The sequence below is a fragment of the Protopterus annectens genome, chromosome 8.part0 (assembly GCF_019279795.1).
Source record: "Protopterus annectens isolate FY-2018-M chromosome 8.part0, PAN1.0, whole genome shotgun sequence".
NCBI lineage: Eukaryota > Metazoa > Chordata > Ceratodontiformes > Protopteridae > Protopterus > Protopterus annectens.
The window spans coordinates 132445884-132469259 of record NC_056741.1 but is presented as its reverse complement, the minus strand read 5'-3'; the positions used below and the strand labels follow the sequence as shown (position 1 = coordinate 132469259).

The window sequence follows — 23376 nt, the reverse complement described above, 5'->3', positions numbered from 1 at the left end:
CTCTGGTTCAAGTCCTACCTTAACAATAGGCAACAGGCAGTTCTCTGGGAAAATAAGCTATCTTCCCACCTGCCCATCTCCCTTGGAGTCCCTCAGGGCTCCATTCTAGGACCTCTCCTTTTTTCATTGTTCATCAATGACCTGCACATAGCAATCCCCCAAGCCACCTGTATACAATATTCAGATGACTCAATACTCATTTGCTCTGCCAACTCAGTAACTGAACTGCATTCTCTAACCCAAAAAGTATTCAGCGCAGTTGAGGCTTGGTTCCTGAAATGCTGTCTCCTTCTGAATGCCAAAAAGACCAAGCTCCTATTCTTTAAACCCAACAGCAAGTCCCCCCTATACATTTCTAACTCTTATCCAGTAACACCACTCTTATATCCCCTGACTCTACCACCAAACTGCTAGGAATCACAATTGACAATAACCTCACCTTTGATAACCATATTAATAACTCCATTAAAAAAATAAATAGAAGAATGGGTTCTTTATATAAAATAAAATCCTTCTTAACTCCTACATCCAGAACTACAATAGCCAACTCTCATTTAATCTCAACTCTCCTTTATGCTTCACCCATATACAGTAATTTAAAAAAAAGTGATCTTGTCAAACTAGCTAACTCCTATAATAATATAGCCAGATTCGCTACTGGGAACCCATTTAGAACTCACCATTGTCAGAACCTTCATCAACTAAACTGGCTCGAACTAAAAAACATTTTGCTACTCTCCCAACTTATCATTTTTCATAAGATATTTTACCAACCTAACAACACCCCTACACTTTCCAACCTTATTACCCCCTATAGTAATCTCAACTCCTTACGTTCCTCTAGTAAACGTCTTGCTAGCATAAGCAAGTCTAATAACATGGCTGGTGACTCCTTGTTCTCCAATACTGTGGGAAAACACTGGAATCTTCTGCCACCTGATCTAACTTTATAACCCTCCCTGCCGCTCTTTAAGCAAAGGCTCAAGAAACATCTCAGGACACACTGGTTATGCCCTTGTTGTAACCCTGAATATTGCCTCCTTTCACCATTCAATACTGTTTAGGAACTATCACTAGATAATTAATTAACTTATGTCCTGAATGTTAATTGGAATGTTTTGTATACTAGTATACTACCTCTGACTCTATACTGTAAAGTCACTTACCCTATCCTGTTAGATTAGAGGTAACAAATGTTTTGTCCTCTCATTAAAACACTGTATTTAATTATTTTAACATCCTTTTTTATAATACTGCATGGCATATTTGTGTGAAACTATTTTGCTTATTTCCTTTGGAGCTTTTCTCACCGGGCCTCCACTGAAAATGGAAATATATCCAGCTGGACTAGCCCGGCTAACAAATGTAAAATAAAATAAATAAATCTACATGCAGTCATCCAAATTGGCAAAGCGTCCATTCTCCATTCACCTTAAGGATCTGCAGCCAAAATAACCAAAAGTAAATCTGCTAGTTATAACAACCCAAAAGAACTGCTGAGGACCAAAAAATAATTCCAAATTCTTTATTCTTAAAAACAGAATGGATTAAGCACTTTCATCCTAATATGAATATGGACTTCCCCAGAATTAGAAACACTTACATACATAACAGTCTTATCACATGATTACTGTTAAGACCAATCACATTAAGATCAGCACAATGGATCATGCATAATTAAATGAATATATAAATAAATGCATAAGGAATGAGCGCAACAAAAACTAATGAGCCTACTTCTTCCACTCTAGCCATGAGAGCGTTGAATTGTCAGTTTCACATGCTGAAATATCAAAATTATCTCCTTTCACAATTGAAATCTAAGGTGGATGCTTTGGCGGAAGGTATTGATTGTAAAGACTTGCTGAATTTAGTTTATGTGTCTGAACAAGTGGGCAAGCATTCTTTGCAATGTGGTTTTGATGCTGTGCAGGCCTCCTCGAGGGTGGCTGCCACTAGTTCTGTTCTTCGCAGGCATGCCTGGTTGAGGGATCAAAATTTGGCTGAGCATGTTAAGACAAGGATTTTGGATGCTCCTTTACAGTCTGATGTGTTGTTTGGTTCACCTGTGGAAGCAGTTTTAAAGAAAATGGAGGACAAAGCTAAGTCTATGCAAACTGTTAAAGATTTTTGCAGGTACAGCCACCAGTTTAGTAGAAATTGGCCTGCTAAGGGGTGGACATATCCTGCTTATGATTCCCAGTCTAGGGTAGGTCTAGACGTGGTAGGGGCAGGGCTCAAGGTTCTTTTAGGCCTAGAACAGGAGTTCACCTGCTCAGACTTCTGGTGAGGGCAGGGTTTCGGTCAGTAAACAGACCCAATGACCTGCCTTTTCAGCTGCCAGTAGATTCTCGTCTGGCAGCTCCTTTGAAGGACGACTGTCTCTTTTCAAAGAAAATTGGGATTTAATTACTCAAGACAGATGGGTGTTGGACATCATTCAGCCAGTCCCTGTATCAGAAAGGGGCCTAGGATTTTATTCTCGCATGTTCCTAGTACCAAAAAGGGGAACACGTGGAGACTGCTTTTGGATTTATCTCTCCTCAACACTTATCTGGACATTCCCAAGTTCAAGATGTTGACGTTACAACAGCTTTTACCCCTGCTGGGCAAAGATCACTGGATGGTAACTTTAGATCTCAAGGAAGCTTACCTTCATGTGCCTATCAGGCTAAGTTACAGGAAGTATCTGCGGTTTCGGCTGAGATTCTCATTATCAGTTCTCTGCATTGCCCTTTGGCTTATCTACTGCCCAGAGTATTCACAAAGGTTCTGGCTCCAGTGATAGCTTACTTCAGGCTACAAGGACTTCAAATCTATCCTTATTTAGACGACTGCCTGATTCTGGCTCAAGAAAAGGAAGACCTTCTACAGCATCTGGAATATCTTATAGCAGTGCTAAGATGCCTAGGGTATTCTGTGAACGAAATAAAGTCCAGTCTAGTACCCTCTCAAGACATGTGCTTTCTGGGTGTGAGACTGAATACAGCAGCCCAGATGGCCTTTTAACCCCGGACAAACAAAAGAGTCTATCACTTTACTTCCATCAACTATCTCATCAGTCCGTGCTGACTGCAGAGACAGTCCTTCAAGCATTAGGGTTCATGGCATCTTGTATTCTGGTGCTTCCCAATGCCAAACTGCATATGAGGAAGTTACAATGGTATCTCAAAATGTATGGACACAGCACTGCCAGGATTTAGACACTGTCATTCAAATAATACCTTGCCTTCAAAGAGAATTTTTGTGGTGGGCTCAGGAATGTCACCTAAACAAGGACTCTCTGTGACCCGCCAGAGGCGAGTCAGATTTTAACGACAGATGCCTCAGACATTGCTTGGGGAGCTCATCTGAATGGAAAGTGGATACAAGACAAGTGGCCTGCCAGACTACAGCATCTACATATCAACATGAAGGAGATGTTAGCAGTCCAGTTCGCATTGCTGGCTTTCAAGGAGTTACTTCTTCCAGGGCAGGTGTTGATTCTAACAGACAACACAACTGTCATGTGGTACTTCAACAAACAAGGAACACATTCTTATCCTCTATGCAGGCAAGCGATGATTTTATGGGAGACTGCGCCGCTTGCACCTAACTCTTCAGGCAAGGTTTCTGCCAGGAGCACAGAACTCCTTAGCAGATGTGTTAAGCAGACAAATCATGGATCCCCACAAGTGGAAACTGGATCTTCATGTATTTCAGAAATTGACAGTGTCATGGGGAACTCCAGACATAGATCTGTTCGCTTCTCCACTAAACCACCAGCTGCCACAGTTTTGCACAAAGGGGTTTCATCACACAGCTTGGAAAGTGGATGCTCTGTCTTTCAGTTGGACAAACCTTCATGTGTATGCCTTTCCACCTCTGCCTCTTCTTCCAAAGGTACTGTTAAAGGTCAGACAGGACAGGCCAAGGATGATTTTGATAGCTCCAGATTGGCCTTGGCAACACTGGTACCCTCTACTACGGAGTCTGGTAAAGAAGCCTCCATGGCCTTAACCTTTGATTCCACATCTGTTATCCCAGCAGGACGGTCATCTGCTCAATGTCAAGCTTCACTCTCTTCATCTAACAGCCTGGCATATTCTGTGTTGAAACACAGCAGGTCTCAACTTCCTCAACAAGTTTTAAATGTGATTAGGGAAGCTAGAAGACCTAGTACAAGGAAAGTGTACGCAGCAAAATGGAAGAGATTTTTATTTTGGAGTAAAGCAAAGAATTTGGAGATTTCTGAGCCTAATTTGAGTATGGCTCTTCAATATCTTACTGAGTTCCTGGACAAGGGTCTGTCCTTCTCTTCCATTAAGATTCATGCTGCAGCAATCTCAGCTCACTATGATTGTGACCCACCATTGTTTTCGCATCCTTTGTTCAAGCAGTTTCTTAGAGGGCAAAATATAAGACCCCACGTGAGCTCCTACTCCTGCTTGGGATCTCAATTTTGTGTTGGAAAAACTTACTCTACAACCTTTTGAGCCTGCGGCTACTGCTGAATTGAAATATTTGTCATGGAAGACTGCTTTTTTGTTGGCTATTACTTCTGCAAGAAGGGTGTCTGAGTTACAGGCCCTTATGTCAGTCGAGCCCTTTTTGATTTTCCATAAGGATAGGGTATCATTACGTACTAATCCTTCCTTTATGCCTAAGGTGGTTTCTAGTGTGGCTTTAAACCAAACTATTCATTTGCCTACTTTTTATGCAGACCCCCAAAATAAAGGGGAAAAGATTTTGCATACTTTAGATGTACACAGGCAATTGCGTTATTACTTAAGCAGGACTAAGGATTTTAGGCAGTCTCAGCAGTTGTTTGTTTCTTTTGCTTTGAGTTCGCAGGGCAAGCCTGTGTCAAAACAAACTATTTCTAGGTGGATTGGTTTTTGCATTGCATTTTGTTATTCCCATCATGGCAAGGAGGTTCCAGCTGGGATTAGACCTCATTCCACTAGGGCTACTGCCACTTCAACAGCATTTCTACTGGGGGGTGGCAACTAAGGATATTTTGGAAGCAGCTACTTGGAGTTCAGTGCATACTTTCTCTAAGCATTATCACCTTCCTATCTACTCTAAGTCTAGGGCTGGTTTTGCCACAGCTGTTTTGCAAGGCATGTTGTCAGCTCCTGCTTCTTTATGATTTGCCAGCCTCCCTTACCTCTGCTTTGGGATTCTACCCAATAGTAAGGACTGCAGCAATGGAAAACGAAGAACATAGTACAGTTTTGTACCTACCATAAATGTAGATGTTCGAGGATTCCATTGCTGCAGTCCAACCTCCCTCCTTCCCTCTGTGTTTAGGGCTGGTTGTGTAGGTGATTTTACCTGCTTATATTTTTGTATATATTGTTCATGTTTTGGTGCAGGTATTTTGGGCCTTGTCTTTTTAGGGTCTTCTGACATCTGGGGCAAGAAAAGACTGAGGATATGACGCCGGTCATGCGCATTAGTACCCTGACGTACTGACGTCAGTCTAATGCGCCCTGACCGACGTCAGCCTTATACTCTGGTATTCGGGCCGACTGGATGCGGACTATACCCAATAGTAAGGACTGCAGCAATGGAATCCTCGAACATCTACATTTATGGTAGGTACAAAACTGTACTTTTTGCTCAAGTGACCTTGTGTCCTTTTTTTATTTCCCCCACAAATGCGTGCATGTTCCCTACATCCACAGCAGTAGCTCTGAGGAGTTTTTTTTTTTTTTTTTTTTTTAAGATCACATTATATCCTTTTTTCTTGACTTCCCATATTATTCTCAAACTTCTCCTTACCTTTACTTTCAACACAGCTGTTATGTATCACTATAATTCTGCTTTGTTATGGCCTCCAAATCCATTCAGTACTTTATAGCATTTTCACAGCCCACACTTTTTTTTACCTTTCTCCTGCATCCATCTACTACTTGACTCAAGATGTGCTTTAGTTCATTGTTTTGTTTCTCACATGTGATCAATATCTGTTTATAAACTTTCATGTCTCTACACTGCTCAGTAGTTACGCTGTGCTTCCACAACCCTTCTTATGTTTCATACCTTGTTTTCACTTTGTTAATTCACAAGATGCAAATTACGTATCACATCTTTGTTCGCTAGGACTAAATTTTGTTCTGTACCTCCACTCTATGGCCTTCTCTAGCTCTCACCTCACAGTAATACCAATGTCCTTCACCTTAACTCATCAGGTTATTCACACTCATATCTCAGTCCTCCTTTAAAAATTCAGCTTCAGTATCCAGCACTCTCCTCTGTTCATCAGCAGACATTTGCACACCTGCCATATCAGTTTGAGTTAAAACCAAACCATTCTGTTGCACTTCTGCTCTCCCAAACACTCTACCCAATGCAAGTTTCTCTCTTGAGCAGCTGTCTTCTTCAGCTTCCCTACAGATTGCCCTGAACCATCCGCTTTCTGTCTGTTGAGTTAGACAGGCAGGTAAGACCTCATGACTGCCATAAACAACCCTGGGGCCTATTGCGACCTTCTGGTGGACATCAAGACCCCATCTTCTGGGTCCATGACCCTGCTGAGAACCATACTGATGGGAATGTCTGTTTCTGGCATCCTCAAATTAGTGCCGCTATGGACCAAGCTGAATCATGAGCTGACACAGCTCCCCTGGATCCTAGCAAAGGTAGATTGTAGAAGGCGAGATTCCACAATTGTATTCATGTTTGTTTGGCTCTCCTGGTGAGATTCCACAACTGCATTGGTGTTTGTTTGGTTCTCCTAGTGAGATTCCACAATTGCATTGGTGTTTGTTTGGCTCTCCTGGTGAGATTCCACAATTGCATTTATTTTATTTATTTTATTTTACATTTGTTGACCGGGCTAGTCTAGCTGGCTATATGTCCATTTTCAGTAGAGGCCCGGGGAGATAAGCTCCAAAGTTAAAATGAATTTACATTAAAGAAATACATGAAAATAACAGAATAAAAGAAAACATTATAACTGGTGACATAGTTGTAAAGTGTAAAAATGCAGTAAGTAGAACATAAATGGTAAAAATATTGTTACAAAAATATTGTTACAAGTGACATTCTTGAAGAATACTAGCATAATGTGCAGTAATTGAGGATAAAGGAAAGTAAGAATTATGTAAGTACATCTAGTGGTATAACATGTGGAAAGAATATATATAAAAAAACACACTTTTTTTTTTTTTAAATATATATAGATAGTAAGAAGGAGAAATAGATCAGTGGATGTAAATATGAAGTAGATTTAGGGTTCTAAAGGTCTAGAATTTAGTCAGGTGTCAAGAGCTAGAGTTAGTCAGGATTAGTACAGGGGCACAGCCATTGTGATTTGAGGTAGAGCTTAAGTTTCTTTTTAAAGAGAGATTTTGAGGGAATAGTAGAAAGTTCAGAGTGAAGCAGGTTTGAGTGTTTTCCAACAGTGTTAGAGAAAAGGGAATCTCCAGCCTTGTTGTTTGCTTTGTCAATATTTACAAGAAGTTTGTGTGCAGATCTTAGGGACTTTAGGTTATGGTAGGGGTAAATAAGAGTAGATAGTATAGGTGTTTTGTCAGGTCGATATACAATTTGATGGGATATGGCTAGTTGATTCATTTTTAGTTGCTGCTGAAATTCAAGCCAGCCTAGTTGCTTTAGATTAGTACAGTGGTGGGTTCTGAAAGGGTTACCTGTAGCAACTCTGGCTATGTTGTGGTAGGAGTTTTCTAATTTCAAAAGATTATTTTTTGATAAGTTAGTAAATATGGGTGAGGCATAGAAAAGGGGAGAGATAAGGTGGGAGTGGCCAGTAGTTATTCTAGATTCTGGAGTGAGGAAAGGTTTGATTCTGTAAAGAGAGCCTATTTTTTTATTAATAGTTTTCAAAGTGTTGCTTATATGGGTATCGAAGTTAAGGTTGTTGTCAATGGTAATGCCTAGTAGTTTGGTAGTAGGATCTTGTGATATGGGTGCGCCATTTTTAGATGTTATTGTAAAGTCTATATGGGGAGATTTACTGGAAGGTGGGAAGATTTACTGAAGGTGTGAAGAGAAGGAGTTTGTTTTTTTTTGGGTTAAGTAGGAGACAGCGTTGTGAAAAACATTCTTCTGCAGAATAAATATGTGTTGTGTAAGGGAGTGAAGATCTGATACAGATGTGGCTGAGCAAATTAGTGTAGAATCGCTCATGATTGTATGCATGTAGCTTGGGGAACTACTTGGTGGAGGTCATTGATAAAGAAAATAGGAGGGGACCCAGTATGGACCCTTGGGGGACACCAATGTTAACAGGTAGCTGGGAAGATAGAGTGGAGTTCCAGAGTACTGCTTGATGTTTGTTATTTAAGTAGGATTTGAACCAGTTAATAGGTTGCATTTCAAGTGACAAAGATAGAAGAATGTGTATGAGTATTTGGTGGTTGACCATGTCAAAAGCCTTGGACAGGTCTAAGAAAAGTGCAGAGGAAAGGGTGTTATGGTTACGATTTTTGTTGATTGTGTCTGTAAAGGAGAGGAGGGCAGTGGTGGTACTGTGAGAAGGTCTAAAACCGTGTTTGGTATTAGAGAGTAAGTTATTTTGGAGAAGATGATCAAGCAGTTGCTTGTGTATACATCTTTCCATAATCTTAGATAAGGGAGAGAGTAGGGCTATAGGGCGGTAGTTAGAGATTTCAGTAGAATTTCCACCCTTATGAAGAGGAATAATATGGGAGACTTTCCAAAGTTTAGGGACATATCCCTCAGTGATGGTTCTGTTGATCAGTATGGAAATTGGGTAGGCTATGGATTTGGCTGCTAATTGCAAGTATTCTGCGGGTAGTAGGTCAGCAGGGGGAGTACATGGTTTGAGTTTTTTGATAAGGGAGAGAATGTAAGTTGTTGGGACAGGTTGGAAAAGAAATGGGGGAAGTGGGTTTAAGTTGCCGTTAGATATATTTGTGTTTTTGCTAGAGAGTTGACTGGCTAGAGTTTGAATTGTTTCGGAGAAAAAGGAATTAAAGTCATTAGCAATTTGGTTGGGATTCTTTATGTCAGAGCCTTGTGGATTGGGTGTGATAGGTTTACTTGGCTGTAGTAACTGATTTATGTTTGCCCAGAACTTTTGTGGGTTATTTTGGCGAGTTTGCTGAGATTTCAGGTAATAGTTTTTTTATCGGTCATTATGGCTTTTTTGGTCTCATTTCTCAGTTGTTTGTAGTGTTGGTAATCTGTTGTGTTTTTAGTTAAGCGAGATTTGTTCCAGATTTTATTTCTGAGATGGATTTTTTGCTTAGTTTCTTTTGAGAGCCAAGGGGCAGATTTAGTTCTAATTCTAATAGAGCGAGTGTGGGCATGGTAGTTGAGTATGCCCAGAAACTTAGCATTAAAGAAATCTACAGCTTCATCAAGAGAAAGGTGTTTTAAGGGGGACCAGTTACATGCATTCAGTTCACTTTGAAATAGCTCCAAGTTGGAAGTTTTTTTTGTTCTGATTGTTCTAGTTATGTTTTGGGTAGGTGGATTGGTTTTGAGCCTGATAATGTAAGTTAATAAGTGATCACTTATATCATCAGGGAGGGTTCCTGTTTCATAAGTATGGGGTTAATTGTTGGTGAGTATCCAGTCTAAGGTACCTTCTTTTTTGTTAGTTTTATTTATTCTAGTGGGGGAGGTGATAGTTTGAGAAAACCCATAAAGGTTAATATGACTAGTAGTGTATTTGTTGTTGCAAGATTGCCAATCAATGTTTAAGTCACCTAGGATAATTGTTTCTTGGGGTAAGTTTAGTGATAGCCAACATAGGATGTTTTCGATGGTAGAAATATTATTTCCTGGGGGGACATAGATGCAGATAATAAAGATAGATTTGACTGAGTTTAGTTTAGGTTTGGTAATAAGAATTTCAGCAGTAGAGTCCTGAGGAGGTTTTTGGTGGAAAGTGGTTATTTGAAGGCTAGATTTAAATAAGCTATTCCACCCCCTTTTTTAGATACCCTGTCAAGACACAAGATATTATAGCCAGGAGGGATGACTTCAGTGTCTTTTGTTGAAGGTTTTAACCAGGTTTCTGTTAGACAAATAATATCAAAGGAATAGAGTTCTAAGAGAGCATGGAGTTGTGTTGTTTTGTTATTAACACTACGTATGTTGAGGTTAGCTATTGAGAGTGAGTTGTTAAGTTTTTTAAGTAGGGGGTTAGCAGTGGGGTTTTGGTTAAAGGTCTGATTTATAGAGGAGCTAATTGGACCTGGGTTTGGGTGAATATCGCCATTGTTTAGTGAGAGTAGTAGGGTTAGATATGCAGTGTTTGTATATTTACTTTGAGGAAGGGGTAGCCTTCTAGGATTTAGGTGAACATATTTTATGTGGGTTATCCTGTGATATTTAGGTAAAAGATATCTAGGTGTGGAAATGATGTTGATGTGATGGTTTTGGTAGGTAGGAATTGAAGAGGTAGGTTGTTTAGTTGGGTTGGGAAGGTGTGATAGTAGTGGGTGTTCGTAGGAGGTTATAAGGTCTGCTAATATTAAAGGGGGAAGAAGTGAGAGCATGAGTAAGGTATGTTTGAGTACTAGGGTAGGGAGTTTATACATTGTAAAGGTGGATATTAAGTTCTAGATACTAGTACAAATGTAGTGGGTGTGGTATTGCAAGGCAAAGGTAATGGTGGTTGTGAAAGGGAGTTGTTAAAAAAGAAATATGGAGGGAAAAGAGAAGATTGGTTAATGGTGGTGAGATTGTGATTGGAGTAAAAGGTGAGGGGGTGTGGCTAGGTAGGTAGAAATGTAAAGGCACTGGGGGTGGGTGGGATTTGGAGGTAGGGTAGGGGAGCGGAGTGAGCCCACAGGGCGAACGGAGCGGGTAGAGACAAAGGAAGAGAAGTTAGTGAGGAAACAATCAGCAATGCAGGTAACTACAGGTTGGAAGGCAGGATATGAGTGGAGAAGGTTTAAGATAGAGGGGGAGTCTAGGGAAAAAGACTGCTAGAGGAGTACAAACTGAAAAGGCACCATGTAAGTATGAATACGAGCAGGCAAGAAGCTTAGTAAATAGGTTGAGTTTACAAAAATAGCACAGGGAGAGAGGGAGTGATAGATGGATGGGAGAAGGGTGCCCCCTAGTAGGTAGTTCTGATATTGTAGGTGAGTTTGTAAGGGAGCTGAGTAGTGTAGGAGAGTGGAGAAAAAGACATCTATAGTGAGAGGGGGTGAAGGTAAGTGGAAGAGGTGTGTAGGCTGTTAGGTAGATACAGAATAGGGGTAAGGCAGCTGGCTGCTCAGGCTCCAAGCGAACTGGTATTTGTTTGGCTCTCCTGGTGAGATTCCACAATTGCATTGGTGTTTCCTTGGCTCTCCTGGTGAGATTCCACAATTACATTGGTGTTTGTTTGTCTCGCTTGGTGAGATTCCACAATTGCATTGGTGTTTGTTTGGCTCTCCTGGTGAGATTCCACAACTGCTTTGGTGTTTGTTTAGCTCTCCTTCTTCATATTTTAAGGTGCTAAAAGACTTTAGCTCTAGGCAGCAAGGGCCCTATAAAACAGGAATGCAAAAAGGTTGTCTTAGTATCTTTGGCAAACTTGGTTAATTGCAGTCAGAAATGCTATTTTATTGTAATGCCAGATCCTGCTGCTCTGGCTATACATTCAGTCAGATTGTGTATTACTCAGACCATAAGGTTTCCTAGACTGGATGAGGTACTCCGGTCTTAGTGTGTTTTACTTTAACAGATCCTAGTGGAATTTCTTATGTCACACATTGCATCACATCTGGCATGTCTCTTTGAAAGTACACCATGTGAGTTACATAGTTTCATTTACAGAGATAATGTGGTTAATTCAACATGCACTTTCCAAATCTATACATTGCTTTGGACTCTGTATAAGCTGAATGGAAAGCAATACTGTGGATCCCTATGGAGAACTGCTTCATAAATGATAGGATTTGGTTTGGGAGTCTCTGCCCAAACCACGCAGTGCCTTGCAGTCTGGAAACCAAGTTGAGCTTCCTAGGTATGATAGCAATTGTGTCTGGAATTTTTGGTGTTTTCTTAGTTGAATATTTTAATATGACCAGTAAAGGGGACAACCAGGAGGTTTGGGAGATAAAAATGGCAGGGTTAATGAAGTATATGTTATTTATACAGGATAAGGTCAAAAGTCAGCCTCCAATTCCACTTCTGTTACATCATTTGTAATTGCTCACCAAATTTTGGATCATCAGAAAGTGAAGGGGAGACTTAGTTTATACTCTTCATCGGGGTTTTCTATGTCAGGATCTAAATGAAGACCAATGCATTTGGTGTTAGTCATTACTTTTATTGGCTTCTTGTTCTCGTATTTCAGTGTTAGAAGATACAAGAGTATTTTATTTTAGTAGCAACATGGAGGTCCTAGGAAATCCTAGGTACTGCTAATCTAGTAGGTTGATGGGACTGCCATTCAGGTGAAGGTTGCCTGGAAAGATCAATAACAGGTTGAAAGAAAATATAAGAGAGCGCTGAATAAAGGATCTCTGTTAGAGCCATGATCAGGGTAAACTGTCATCAGAAGAACTAGTGCCTATTGCTGGAACAATAGACATCATGAAAACAGTATACTGAGGTCCAAGGGCCTAAACCAGGAATTATCAATGGTTGTAAAACATGATTATATGCAGTACTGTATAAAAATACAATGGCAAAATTTCATCCACTTGTTGTCCATGAAGGTGACTGGATACAGGGGTGGAGGAATGTAGCTCTGCATGTGTTAATCTGTTTGGTGCTACTGTGTGTGTGCCTTGCATGGCATTTCCAGAAGAATTTACTGCAAGTATAAGGAGGTTAATCTAAACTGGTATATATGAGACTGGATCTTATCACATTGGACATTACACTGTATGTTGAGACTGGATCCTGCCACATTGGGCATTACACTGTATGTTGAGACTGAGTCCTACCACACTGGGCATTACACTGTATGCTGAGACTGGATCCTACCACATTGGACATTACACTGTATGTTGAGAGTGGGTCCTACCACGTTGGACATTACACTGTATGTTGAGACTGGACCCTACCACATTGGACTTTATGCTGCATGTTGAGACTGGGTCCTACCACATTGAACATTACACTGTATGTTTATTTATTTTATTCATTTATTTACATTTGTTGACCGGGAGTGTCCGACTGGACGTAGGTCCATTTTCAGCGGAGGCCTGGGGAGAAAAGCTCCACAGTTAAAATAAACAGACAATAGTTACATTGGATTACATATCGATTAACAATTTAACATAGCAATTACTTACAACATATTTACAGATGAAGAACATAGTACATCAGTAGACAACTAGAATATTTATCTGTGAAGTGCATAACAGACATTAACAAATGTTACAAAAAGAAGTTCCTGCTGTATAATAAGTACTAGGCTTATGAGCATCTGAGCTTGCTATAATCAAGGTAGTTAGTGGAGTGGAAAGAAAGGTAGTGGTTGGATGGGGTGGGATGGTGTGGGCGATATTAGAGTGGGAGTTGCAAGGGCATAGCCAGCATGTTTTTAGGTGCGCTTTTAGTAAAGTTTTGAAGTGGGTGCATGATGGTACGGAGGTAATTGTGGGTGGAAGGGAGTTACATAATTTGGCTATGGTGCAAGAGAATAGTGCTTCACCAGCAGAGTTATTGGCTTTAGTGACCTGTAAGTGATTTTTGTTGCTGGATCTTAGTGGTCTGGTGGTGCGATAGGGTTGGAGTAGATTCTGGAGGGATGGAACATTTAGTGGATGGTTTGCTAGTTTGTGGGCGAGTGAGAGTTGATACCATTGAAGGAGGTGAGGGAGTTCAAGCAGCCCAGTTCAGCAAGTGAGAGACAATGGTGACTATGGTAGGATGCACTGTGGTGAATTTGGTGATTTTGTTGTAGCAGGTCTCTAGCTTGTTTAGATCGCATTGCCTTAGGTTGGTATATACTGGAGAGGCATAAAGTAGGGTGGAGATAAGGTGGGAATTTGCTATTGAAATCTTTGCTGCTTTGGTGAGAAGTTGCTTATTTCTGTATAACGCTCCTAGTTTTTTGTGGACTTTTTTATGGTCATGGATATGTGAATGTCAAATTTTAGTTTATTGTCTATTTCCACTCCTAGCAATTTGGTGTGTTCATTTGGGTATATAGTGGTGTTGTCTTTTGCTGTGATGTTAAAGTGAGAGTTGATTTGAGTATGTTTGGTGGGTTGGAAGATGAGTAGTTTAGTTTTGTTTGGGCTGAGTATTAATTGGGCATCGGATAACCAAGTTTCAACAGAGGAAAAGGCTTCCTGTGTGACTTTTTGCAGTTTGGGTAGGGACTGGGCTGAGCAGATGATGGTTGGGTCATCTGCATATTGTATGTGTGTGCCATGTTTGGTGTCAGAGACTAGATTATTGGTGAAAACAGAGAAGAGTAGGGGTCCAAGGATGGATCCTTGTGGAACCCCTATGGACACAGGTAGTTGGGGAGATATGTCATTCTGCCATACAACAGATTGTTGGCGGTCAGACAGGTAACTCTGAAACCAGTTGGTGACTGATTGTGAGAAGGATAGGTTATTGAGGACAGAGATAAGTTGTTTGTGTGGGACCATGTCAAATGCTTTAGATAGGTCTAGGAAAGTAGCAGAGGAGAGATAGCCATTGTTTTTATGCTGAAGGATAGTGTTAATAAAAGAGAGTAAGGCAGTGGTGGTGCTATGGTTTGGTCGAAAACCATGCTGAGTACTAGAAAGGAGGTTGTTAGTAAGGAGGTAGTCTGAGACCTGAGAGTGTATGCATCTCTCTAGTATTTTGGAGAGTGGAGAGAGAATAGCTATGGGGCGGTAATTGGTTAGTTCTGTGTTAAGGTCCGCCTTTGTGGAGGGGGATTATATGTGATACTTTCCACAGTGTGGGAACGCAACTTTCTAACAGAGATCGGTTAATCAAGATGGATACTGGGTAGGCCAGAGCATCATCTGCAATTTGTAGGTATTCACTTGGTAGGTTGTCTGCTGCTAGCTGCGATTTGTAGGTATTCACTTGGGAGGTTGTCTGCTGCTAAGTGCATGTTGAGACTGGGTCCTACCACATTGGGCATTACACTGTATGTTGAGATTGGATCCTACCACATTGGACATTACACTGTATGTTTTGACTGGATTCTACCACATTGGACCTTACACTGTATGTTGAAGTTCTTGACTGTCTCAGAACATTCAGGCTGCATGCTCAGTGTTTTGTGAAGTGTAGATTTCTCACCTTACTGTTTGACTAGCCAGTTTAGATCTCCCGGTGTGAAGCTATTGTGGAGTTCATCAAGTATCTTCATGAAGTCTGAGTAGAGGACCCTGTAAGCAAGGTGAGCCATTTTGCACATAATACCAATATTTACAAAAAAAGACATTTAATTAATTGCTGAAAGATCACGTGGATTTTTGGAATTCCATGAGTCAATAGAATCAAGTACATCATGATCACTAGTAAAAGTACAAACCAAAAGACCTTGATCATAAGAAATCACAGTTAAATATAGAACAGCAGTTGCTGGCATTCTAATACAATAAGAGACAATGACTTTATAATTTTCTGTTAACTGAAAGCATTAGTGCTTCACAGTAAATATACTGGCAGTCATGGTGTGGTGCTACCGTGTACTCAGAAGTCCATTCACCCAATGAGATTGGCAGGAAAATTACTGCCTAAAATAGCTCTAGGGTGTGATCCAGACTAAATTTCATTATCCAGTCTGGAAGCTTGTATGTCAACCATGCTTAAAGAGGTCAAAGATAATGTATAGGGAGGCACCTACAACAGCAGAAGGTGCTTACAGAGCTCAGCAAGGAGGATTGACTTTTTATGACATGAGCCCTGACGTGCCTTTCAGGCAGGTGACAGGAACTGAGGGATTTGGTTGAAGCAGGGTAGAAAGATATTAGAAAATACTGCTTCAGTGAAATAGCAAAAGATAGCTGCAATATGCTATTATTAGATATGTAAGAGAGTAGGATTCTTCAAGAAAGAATGGCCCAGATAGAAAACTCAGAGGAGAATGTACAAAACAGAAATCCCTGTCTTCCCAACTAGAGCAACAGACAGAAAAATTGTTTGGATCCCCCACCTTATGTTTGTGTGCAAAATAGCAGAAAAAATGTTAATTTATGATGAAAAATATATATATATTTTTTTTAAATTTACTAGTTTGTGATGGTACAAAACATGCTGAAGCTTCAACTTTTAATTGTGATGCAATGAATGGAACAGTTTGTTTATTTATTTTGTTCAGCAGGAATGAGAACTAATCTAGTGCACATTTTTTGCATCAGTGTCACTTTTTACATGACAGAATTGTTAGTCTTTGTAACTGAGTAGTGTGGGATCATGCCAGTCATCTTTCTGTGCATGTCACTTTTTACATGAAAGAATTGTTAGTCTTTGTAACTGAGTTGTCTGGGATAATGCCAATTATTTTAATGCACGTGTGTAATTTTTACTTGACAGAATCATTAGTCTGCATGACAGGAGTATTAGTCTAGCCAACTGACTTATTGGGACTGATACAGAAAGCAAGTTAGCCTTCATAAGTTCATAAGTGATTAGTAGGCTAACTATCTGGGGGACATGCTTTCCCAAATGTATCTGGTGTGATTTGATACCCCAGGGTAATTTTTTAAGGATTGGATATAGGCCTGGATGAAGAGTGGTCAAGCATTTAGAGGCACATAATAGACCTACATGCCACATGAGGGGTAGATTTCCAATTCCTTATCCACTGGTCCAAATTACACTCAAATTAGGTTAGGGAAATGGATGGGAATCCTGTTCCAGAGGAGGGAGAGCCTGTGAGACATATACCTGTCCATCCAACATGTCTTATTTAAAAGCAGGCAAGATGCCTGTAAGTATGCTTGCTTGTCTGCAAATGCAGTTTTTTTTTTTCAGGAAATAGGCTTGAAGAATCAGTCACAATAGGTTATTCCCAATCCTTACTAGCTCATTACATGAATGCTTTAAAAAAATAAATCAGTGGTTGAATTACAGCAGGGGATTTCACTCTGAAAGTCTCTGGAATGCTGTGTCTATTAGTTTGTTTTGCAAGTAGTGCAATTCTTGTTGTATGATAAATTTTTAATAAAACAGAAATAGGACACCAAACAAGAGTTAGACTTCATGGAAAGTACTATCATATTTATCACACTTCCTTTTCCTTAGGTCTTTGTCAAGGATACATCCAACTCTCCGTTGGCAGGTGTAAATGTTATCATCAAACATTCTGGAAGCAATTATTTTGAAATACTTCCAACAGATGTCGGAGGACAAGCCTATTTTTCGCTGAATACATCAGCATGGAATGACGAAAGTATTACTCTCTCAGTGAGTATTATTATATTTATGTATGAAAGTTTTGTTTTTAACGTAAGCCTTCTGTAGCAATTACAGCTTCATATTAAAGATTTGCCTCATATATTGTAATTTCAAAATATAAATTGCTTCTGTGTGTGTATGTATGTGTGTGTGAGAGAGAGAGAGAGAGAGAGAGAGAGAAGACCCTTATATGTATGTTTGCTCACATGTTTAAACAAGAAAAAAACATAGGCCTTTCAAGATGGCGGCAGTAGTGTAAGAAGTTAAAACAGAGCTATGGGCTTAAATGTTTTTATAAACAACAAAAGCCTGAAAGTTACTGATAACAGAAATTGGTAGCTTAAGTGTCCATGATATCCAGAAGGTAAATAAACATAAATAAAGAAGAGATAAAAAAGTGAAGCAAAAAGAAGGCTGCAGGAAATAAAAGTTGTTTTAACCAGGCATTTAGAGGAAATAACCGCTATGCAAACTGTTGAAATGAAGATGAAAGAAAACATGGTTGAACAGAAATTAAAACAGGAAAAAATGACAAATAAATTATCTGAAGTCGAGGATAGGTCACATACAGACAGCTTGATTTATAGCAGTATCAGAACAAATTGAAGGGAAAGCCTGCAAATGCTTTAAGAGAAAATTCCACAGTACATGGATGGACTGGACTTTCAGTGCTGCCATTAAAGTAGAAAAAGCACATAGACTAAATATCCTTAATTTGAAATGTGTAAATAATACAAAATATCAAGCCACACAACCACCAGACGTAACGTTTATTATAAAAACCACAGAGTATGCACTTTCACAATATAGTATCGCTTCTTCAGACTGCCTATCCTTAATTTGAGTCTGAGAAAGCAGCCAAGACCTATACTGATTAATTTGCAGACATAAGAGCTAAGGGAGGACATTGTTTCTATTTGTAAATTAAGAGAAAGCAATCTTGAAGCCTAAAATGACTTTTCATTACAAACATAAAATAACCGTAATGCTTTTTTTCCTTCTGTAAGACCTTACAGAGAAATGAAACTTCATTTCAGGTTATTATACCTTGCATTACATCGAGTCTTCTAATCACTTCAATTAGAAACTTACAGAAACCCTTAACAGGCATAGCTGATACATTTTAGCATGAAGGTTATGATACTGTACTGTACTTAAACAAATTTAAGCTCAGTTACTAATAAAACAACTTATTTATATAACAGATGACACATACCACATGTTACGGCTTATGGCTTTTTACTGTACAAGGTTTGCTTTTAGTTACAGATACAGATGATGATTTTTCATTTACTTCAGAACTGTGTTCCTACAAAATACCTAGCTACCAACATTTAGTTTTACAGTCTTTTTATACAGTTTTTGTCATGCCATCTGAATCAAAGTCAATACTTTATTTGCTTGATGTCATGCAGTTTGCTGATAAGCTGATTTTTGTTCTGTTTCAAGATAAATTGCGTGACAACCTTCAAGACTTAGGGAGTCATTTCTGTCTCTGGTCCTCCTTGCACCTGCACTAGTGATCAGGAATTAGGGAGTCATCCTTATCTGCAGTTTTTCTTGCAGCTGTGCTAGTCACAGAACAGTTATAATCACATAGCATGGATGCCAAGCATGCATAGAAATTAATTCATTTTTCTACTTTTCTACTTATTTTCAGTAAAGAATTTTAACCCTTTAACATACTCTAACAGTTCCCCCTCTTGTTTTAAAAAACATGCAAAATAGTTTACATTGGTATGTATTCTTTAGTTAGATCATAATTTTCGTTGTGATTTACAGAAAACACATTAGGAAAAAAATCTTTAGCTTTTCTTGATACATCAGATCAAAACATAATTCCAAATGGTTAGTGCAATGATAACAAGCATTGCTACCAGAATTGGGTGTATAATGCAATTTAGTAACTTTTTCCTTTTGCAGAACATCCTGTAAAAATGTCCCAACAATTATGGGCTGTATCTGCTTTGTTTTTTTCATCTACCTTAATTAATCTGTTCTTTGCAATTACAAAACTTAATTCATGGCTTAGAGTTGTTTTACTAACATTTTGCAACTGTTGAATTAACTGCTTACTTTCACGTATAACTTTATGTAATGATTTCAGTGAAAATTGTACATTAGTTATTGACATCACAAAGGCATTGCCACTTTGTTTTCTGGAATGAACATACATGTCTCATTATGCCATGTCAAGTGTGTGATATTATTAAGACAGTCTACAAAAGAACGTTGTTTAGTAAATGTTAAACTCTGATTTGTTAGAATATGTATAAACTGTTGGGGCTATTTCAGTAAACATTCTAAAACTAGAAGGTAAAATCATCCATTTACATAAATTTACAGAATGTTGTATAAAGCATGGTTTACACACTGATGAGTGCTGACCACATGCCAGTCCATTAGCTGTATGAGTACAATGTTCGATTCTGTGAGTTTTATTTTGTAAATCAATAATTTCCCTCTAGCTGGGGTAACCAATGCTGGTATGGATAGAATGGTGGTCCAAAAACCAACAGTAAAACTGTAACTTGACACCTCAGTTTTGAACTTGTCATGTTACAATATGTAACTTTACCTGTACATTATGTATCTGGGCAGACCATTTGCTGCCCATACATTTCAATCCAGTTAGTACTTGGAATTCATTTTTCGAACATTGCTCTCCACACATATACATTATCTGACATTAACTTCATTTGCACTGAATTTTTCTGCACTTGTACATACAAAGACTGCAAAGTACATTTAGTCCAATATACAAATTTAGAAACATTAACATCAAACCTTAAGCTGCTAATCAAAGATTTATCAAAACATTGCAAAAGTCTTTTTGACTTTAACATATGTCTCTTCTGTGATGTCCATATAGTAGGTAACCATTATGCCTGTAAATGTACAATTTGTGAAATATCTTGGCCTTTTAATTTTATCCTTTTTGTCAATATGTCTATATCAATGGAATTTAATGTACCTAAACCTGTTCCCAACCCCCTTAAAAGATTATTGTACCATGGTCTTCATCTCCTACAATCAGTATCATCAGGAAGGAATGAAATATTAAAATGTATTACTGTCTTCTGGTATTTTTGTCCCACTACCATACATGTTGGTGGTAGTCTAAATACTTGATCAAACTTGACTGTGGGATGATTATTAAAAGTTCTGATAACAAAAAGTCAGGGTTGTCTTCCAATAGTTAATGAATCACTGATACAGACCAACACATTTCCCTTCTTTAGCTCGATTTTAGACCCTATGGCAGTACTGTTTATACAGTCAGTATAAAATGGAAGGTGTGCCCTTTCCCCTTGCAGTATGGAGCATTTCACAGCAGTATCATGTCGTAAGGATAGATTTACTTCATGTTGTGGGAGCTGGACATATGCCTGTCCTCTGACAGTCTTCCAGACTGTAACATTCTGGTTAAAAAAAATTTTCCAATATGACTTACCTGTCCCCCTGGACAAGAAAATTTACCTTCAGCTCTAGTTGTGGTATCATTTACCCAGTACAACCTTATATTAGTAGCATTACTACTGTATGCCTTTTCTGCCAGGGTTTCCGCTATCCCTGGTGCTATTATACAATTACAAAAAAAAAAAAAAAAAAAAAAAAATAGATATTGGTCTAACTAACACATGCTTAAATGTAAACATATTTACATAATTATTTACATTCAGTGTTGTCTGCCTTTTACTCTTCTGTATCCCAAACAGGTGCACTTTAGGCAGCTTCATTTTCATTTTCTGAAAAGAAAATATATCCGTGACTTTTGTGACTTTATTTTCTCACTTCTTTTGACTATTCTCATTTGATCTCTATGCACTAGAGCTATTCTGTTTTTCTTTATACATTTTGTTTTGTAGACCAATGGACCTATTTGTTCCACTTCTTCAAAAGCCCCTCCCCCCAATTGTTATTTTGGGGTCCTTCCATCTGGAACATTTTTACTAATAACTTTGTTTCACAGGGACGGTTTTCTTCCAGTGGTAATACTGAGGCCTTTTTCCACAGCTGGAAAGCTTGTTCTCTTGCATTGTAATCACTTACTCCTGTGAGTTGTTTTAACCATTGCTAATGTTTACTGATTTCTAACATAGGTCTACTATCTGGTGTGTCAGGATCAAAAGGTAACTGTAATAGCATTTTTCTCCCTGTCATGATCTCATAAGGAGATACTCCTGTCTTACTGTTGGGTGTTGCCCTTATAGCCATAAGAATGCCTGGCAAATGTTGTACCAATGCATTTCTTTTTCAAGACACGCGTACAATTCATTCATTCTACAGTTTTGTTTGACTGTGGGTGATAAGGCACATGAAATCTTTGAATTCCTAACAGATTACATATTTGTTTTATTAAATCACTAGCAAACTGTGGACCATTGTCCAATTCAATGATTCTCAGCCACCCCCCAATGAAAGAAAATATTCTTCCATAAGGCTTCCGCCATTGCCTTTGCTGCCATGGTTTTGGTGGGAATTGCCTCTACCCAGTTTGAGAAGATATCCACTGCTACCAATAGGGATCTGTAACCTCCCTTTGTTGTTGATAAAGGACCTGCATAATCTATTTGAACTGCGTACCATGGCCCATCTGCTGGGTGTACCCAATGTAACTGAGGTTTTTACTTTTAGCATTTACCTGCAAACAGATTAGACATTATTCTACAATTAGCCTACAGATCTTTTTTAGACTTGGATTCCAGTACTTTTCTTTTACAACTACCCATAGCTTATCACTTCATAGATGTCCTAATATTTGGTGATTTAACTTGACCAACTGACGTGCTAACTGATGTGGCACATAAGGCAGCTGCATTCCATTTGTAGTGATGTATGCATAGTACTCTTTTGGTGGTATTCCTGCATTTATGCCCTGATCTGCTTCTTTTGAATATTTATGAAGTCTTCTTCAATTGACTGTTCATCTAGGTCCTTTAAGGCACTAACCTCTTCATTGCCATAGCCATATCCTGGAAGTTCTGTTCCATTTTGTGTTGCTTGTTTTGCCAATGTGTCAGCTAATTCATTTAACCTGAATGTTTCACTTGTTGGTTTTTGATGGGCTTTTACCCTTAAAAGTCTGTATTCTCCCTGCTGATTTGACACTGTTATCACTTTATGTATTTCTTTTAATACTTCACCATGCCATAATGGTTTGTCTGCACTCTCTACAAATCCTTACCTCACCCAAGTGTCCATATGCAGTCTTAAAGAATTTACTACATAGGAGTAGTAGCCTGAAAAAAAATGTTAATAGGATTGTAATGCCTGAGTACATGCAGTACTGCCTTTAATTTAGCTCTCTGAGCTGACATATGTCCTGGTAACTTGATTAGTTCAAGAGAACCCCGTTTTTGATTCTCCAGAACTACGGTAAATCCTTTCCAGAATTTACCTTTGTCCCAAAACTATGCTCTGTCCACAAAGATGGATGGCTTAAAATGGTCAAAATCAGATGCCAGAAATTTACTTCAGGTAACATTATTTTTCCTAAGCAGTTATGCTGTTTTCCTTCATATCCCATGTGATGTGACAAATAATATTGTCCCCTGTCTGTATCGTGACAGTGTTCATTCCAAAAAGTGCTATCCATTTTGCAAATACTGCTTGACTAATACCATCTGTGATTTTATTCATTTCAAAATTGTCTATCAGAGCTATCAGAGCCTTTACTGCTTGGTGTGCTGTTTGTACTATAATGCTGGAAAATGTAGTCAGATACTCATTTTGCTTAATACCCCAGTAAATAGCTAACAGTTGCTGAATACAGGGCTGATAGCCCATTTCTACTGGTGTCATTTTTCCTACAGACAAAGGTGACTGGACGTAATGTTTTTTCATTCTATTGTTGCTACCATGTGGCCATTCTTGTAATAATACAACAGATAATGTATTTTTTCCTGCTGCTACTTGGTGTAAGTGCTATTAGTTCTGTAGCCTGTACTAACTTTACCTTCATATGTGAAAATGCTTCATTTTCATGAGTCCTCCCACTAAAAGAGTGGAGTTTTTCTGCTTTTGTAACATCTTGTTTAGAGGAGCAGCCACAGTTGCATAATCCTCTATGAATTCCCTATTGTAATTTATGAT

At 38.9% G+C, this 23376-nt stretch overlaps 1 protein-coding gene across 1 annotated transcript in view; it reads left to right on the top strand.

Moving 5' to 3' along the window:
- LOC122808161 (alpha-2-macroglobulin-like) overlaps positions 1-23376 on the top strand; it is a 1492450-nt gene that overhangs the window by 1364653 nt on the left and 104421 nt on the right. The window contains exon 11 of the mRNA XM_044079133.1: positions 17128-17289. Within this exon, the coding sequence (XP_043935068.1) occupies positions 17128-17289 (162 nt within the window). The remainder of the gene's footprint in view (positions 1-17127; positions 17290-23376) is intronic.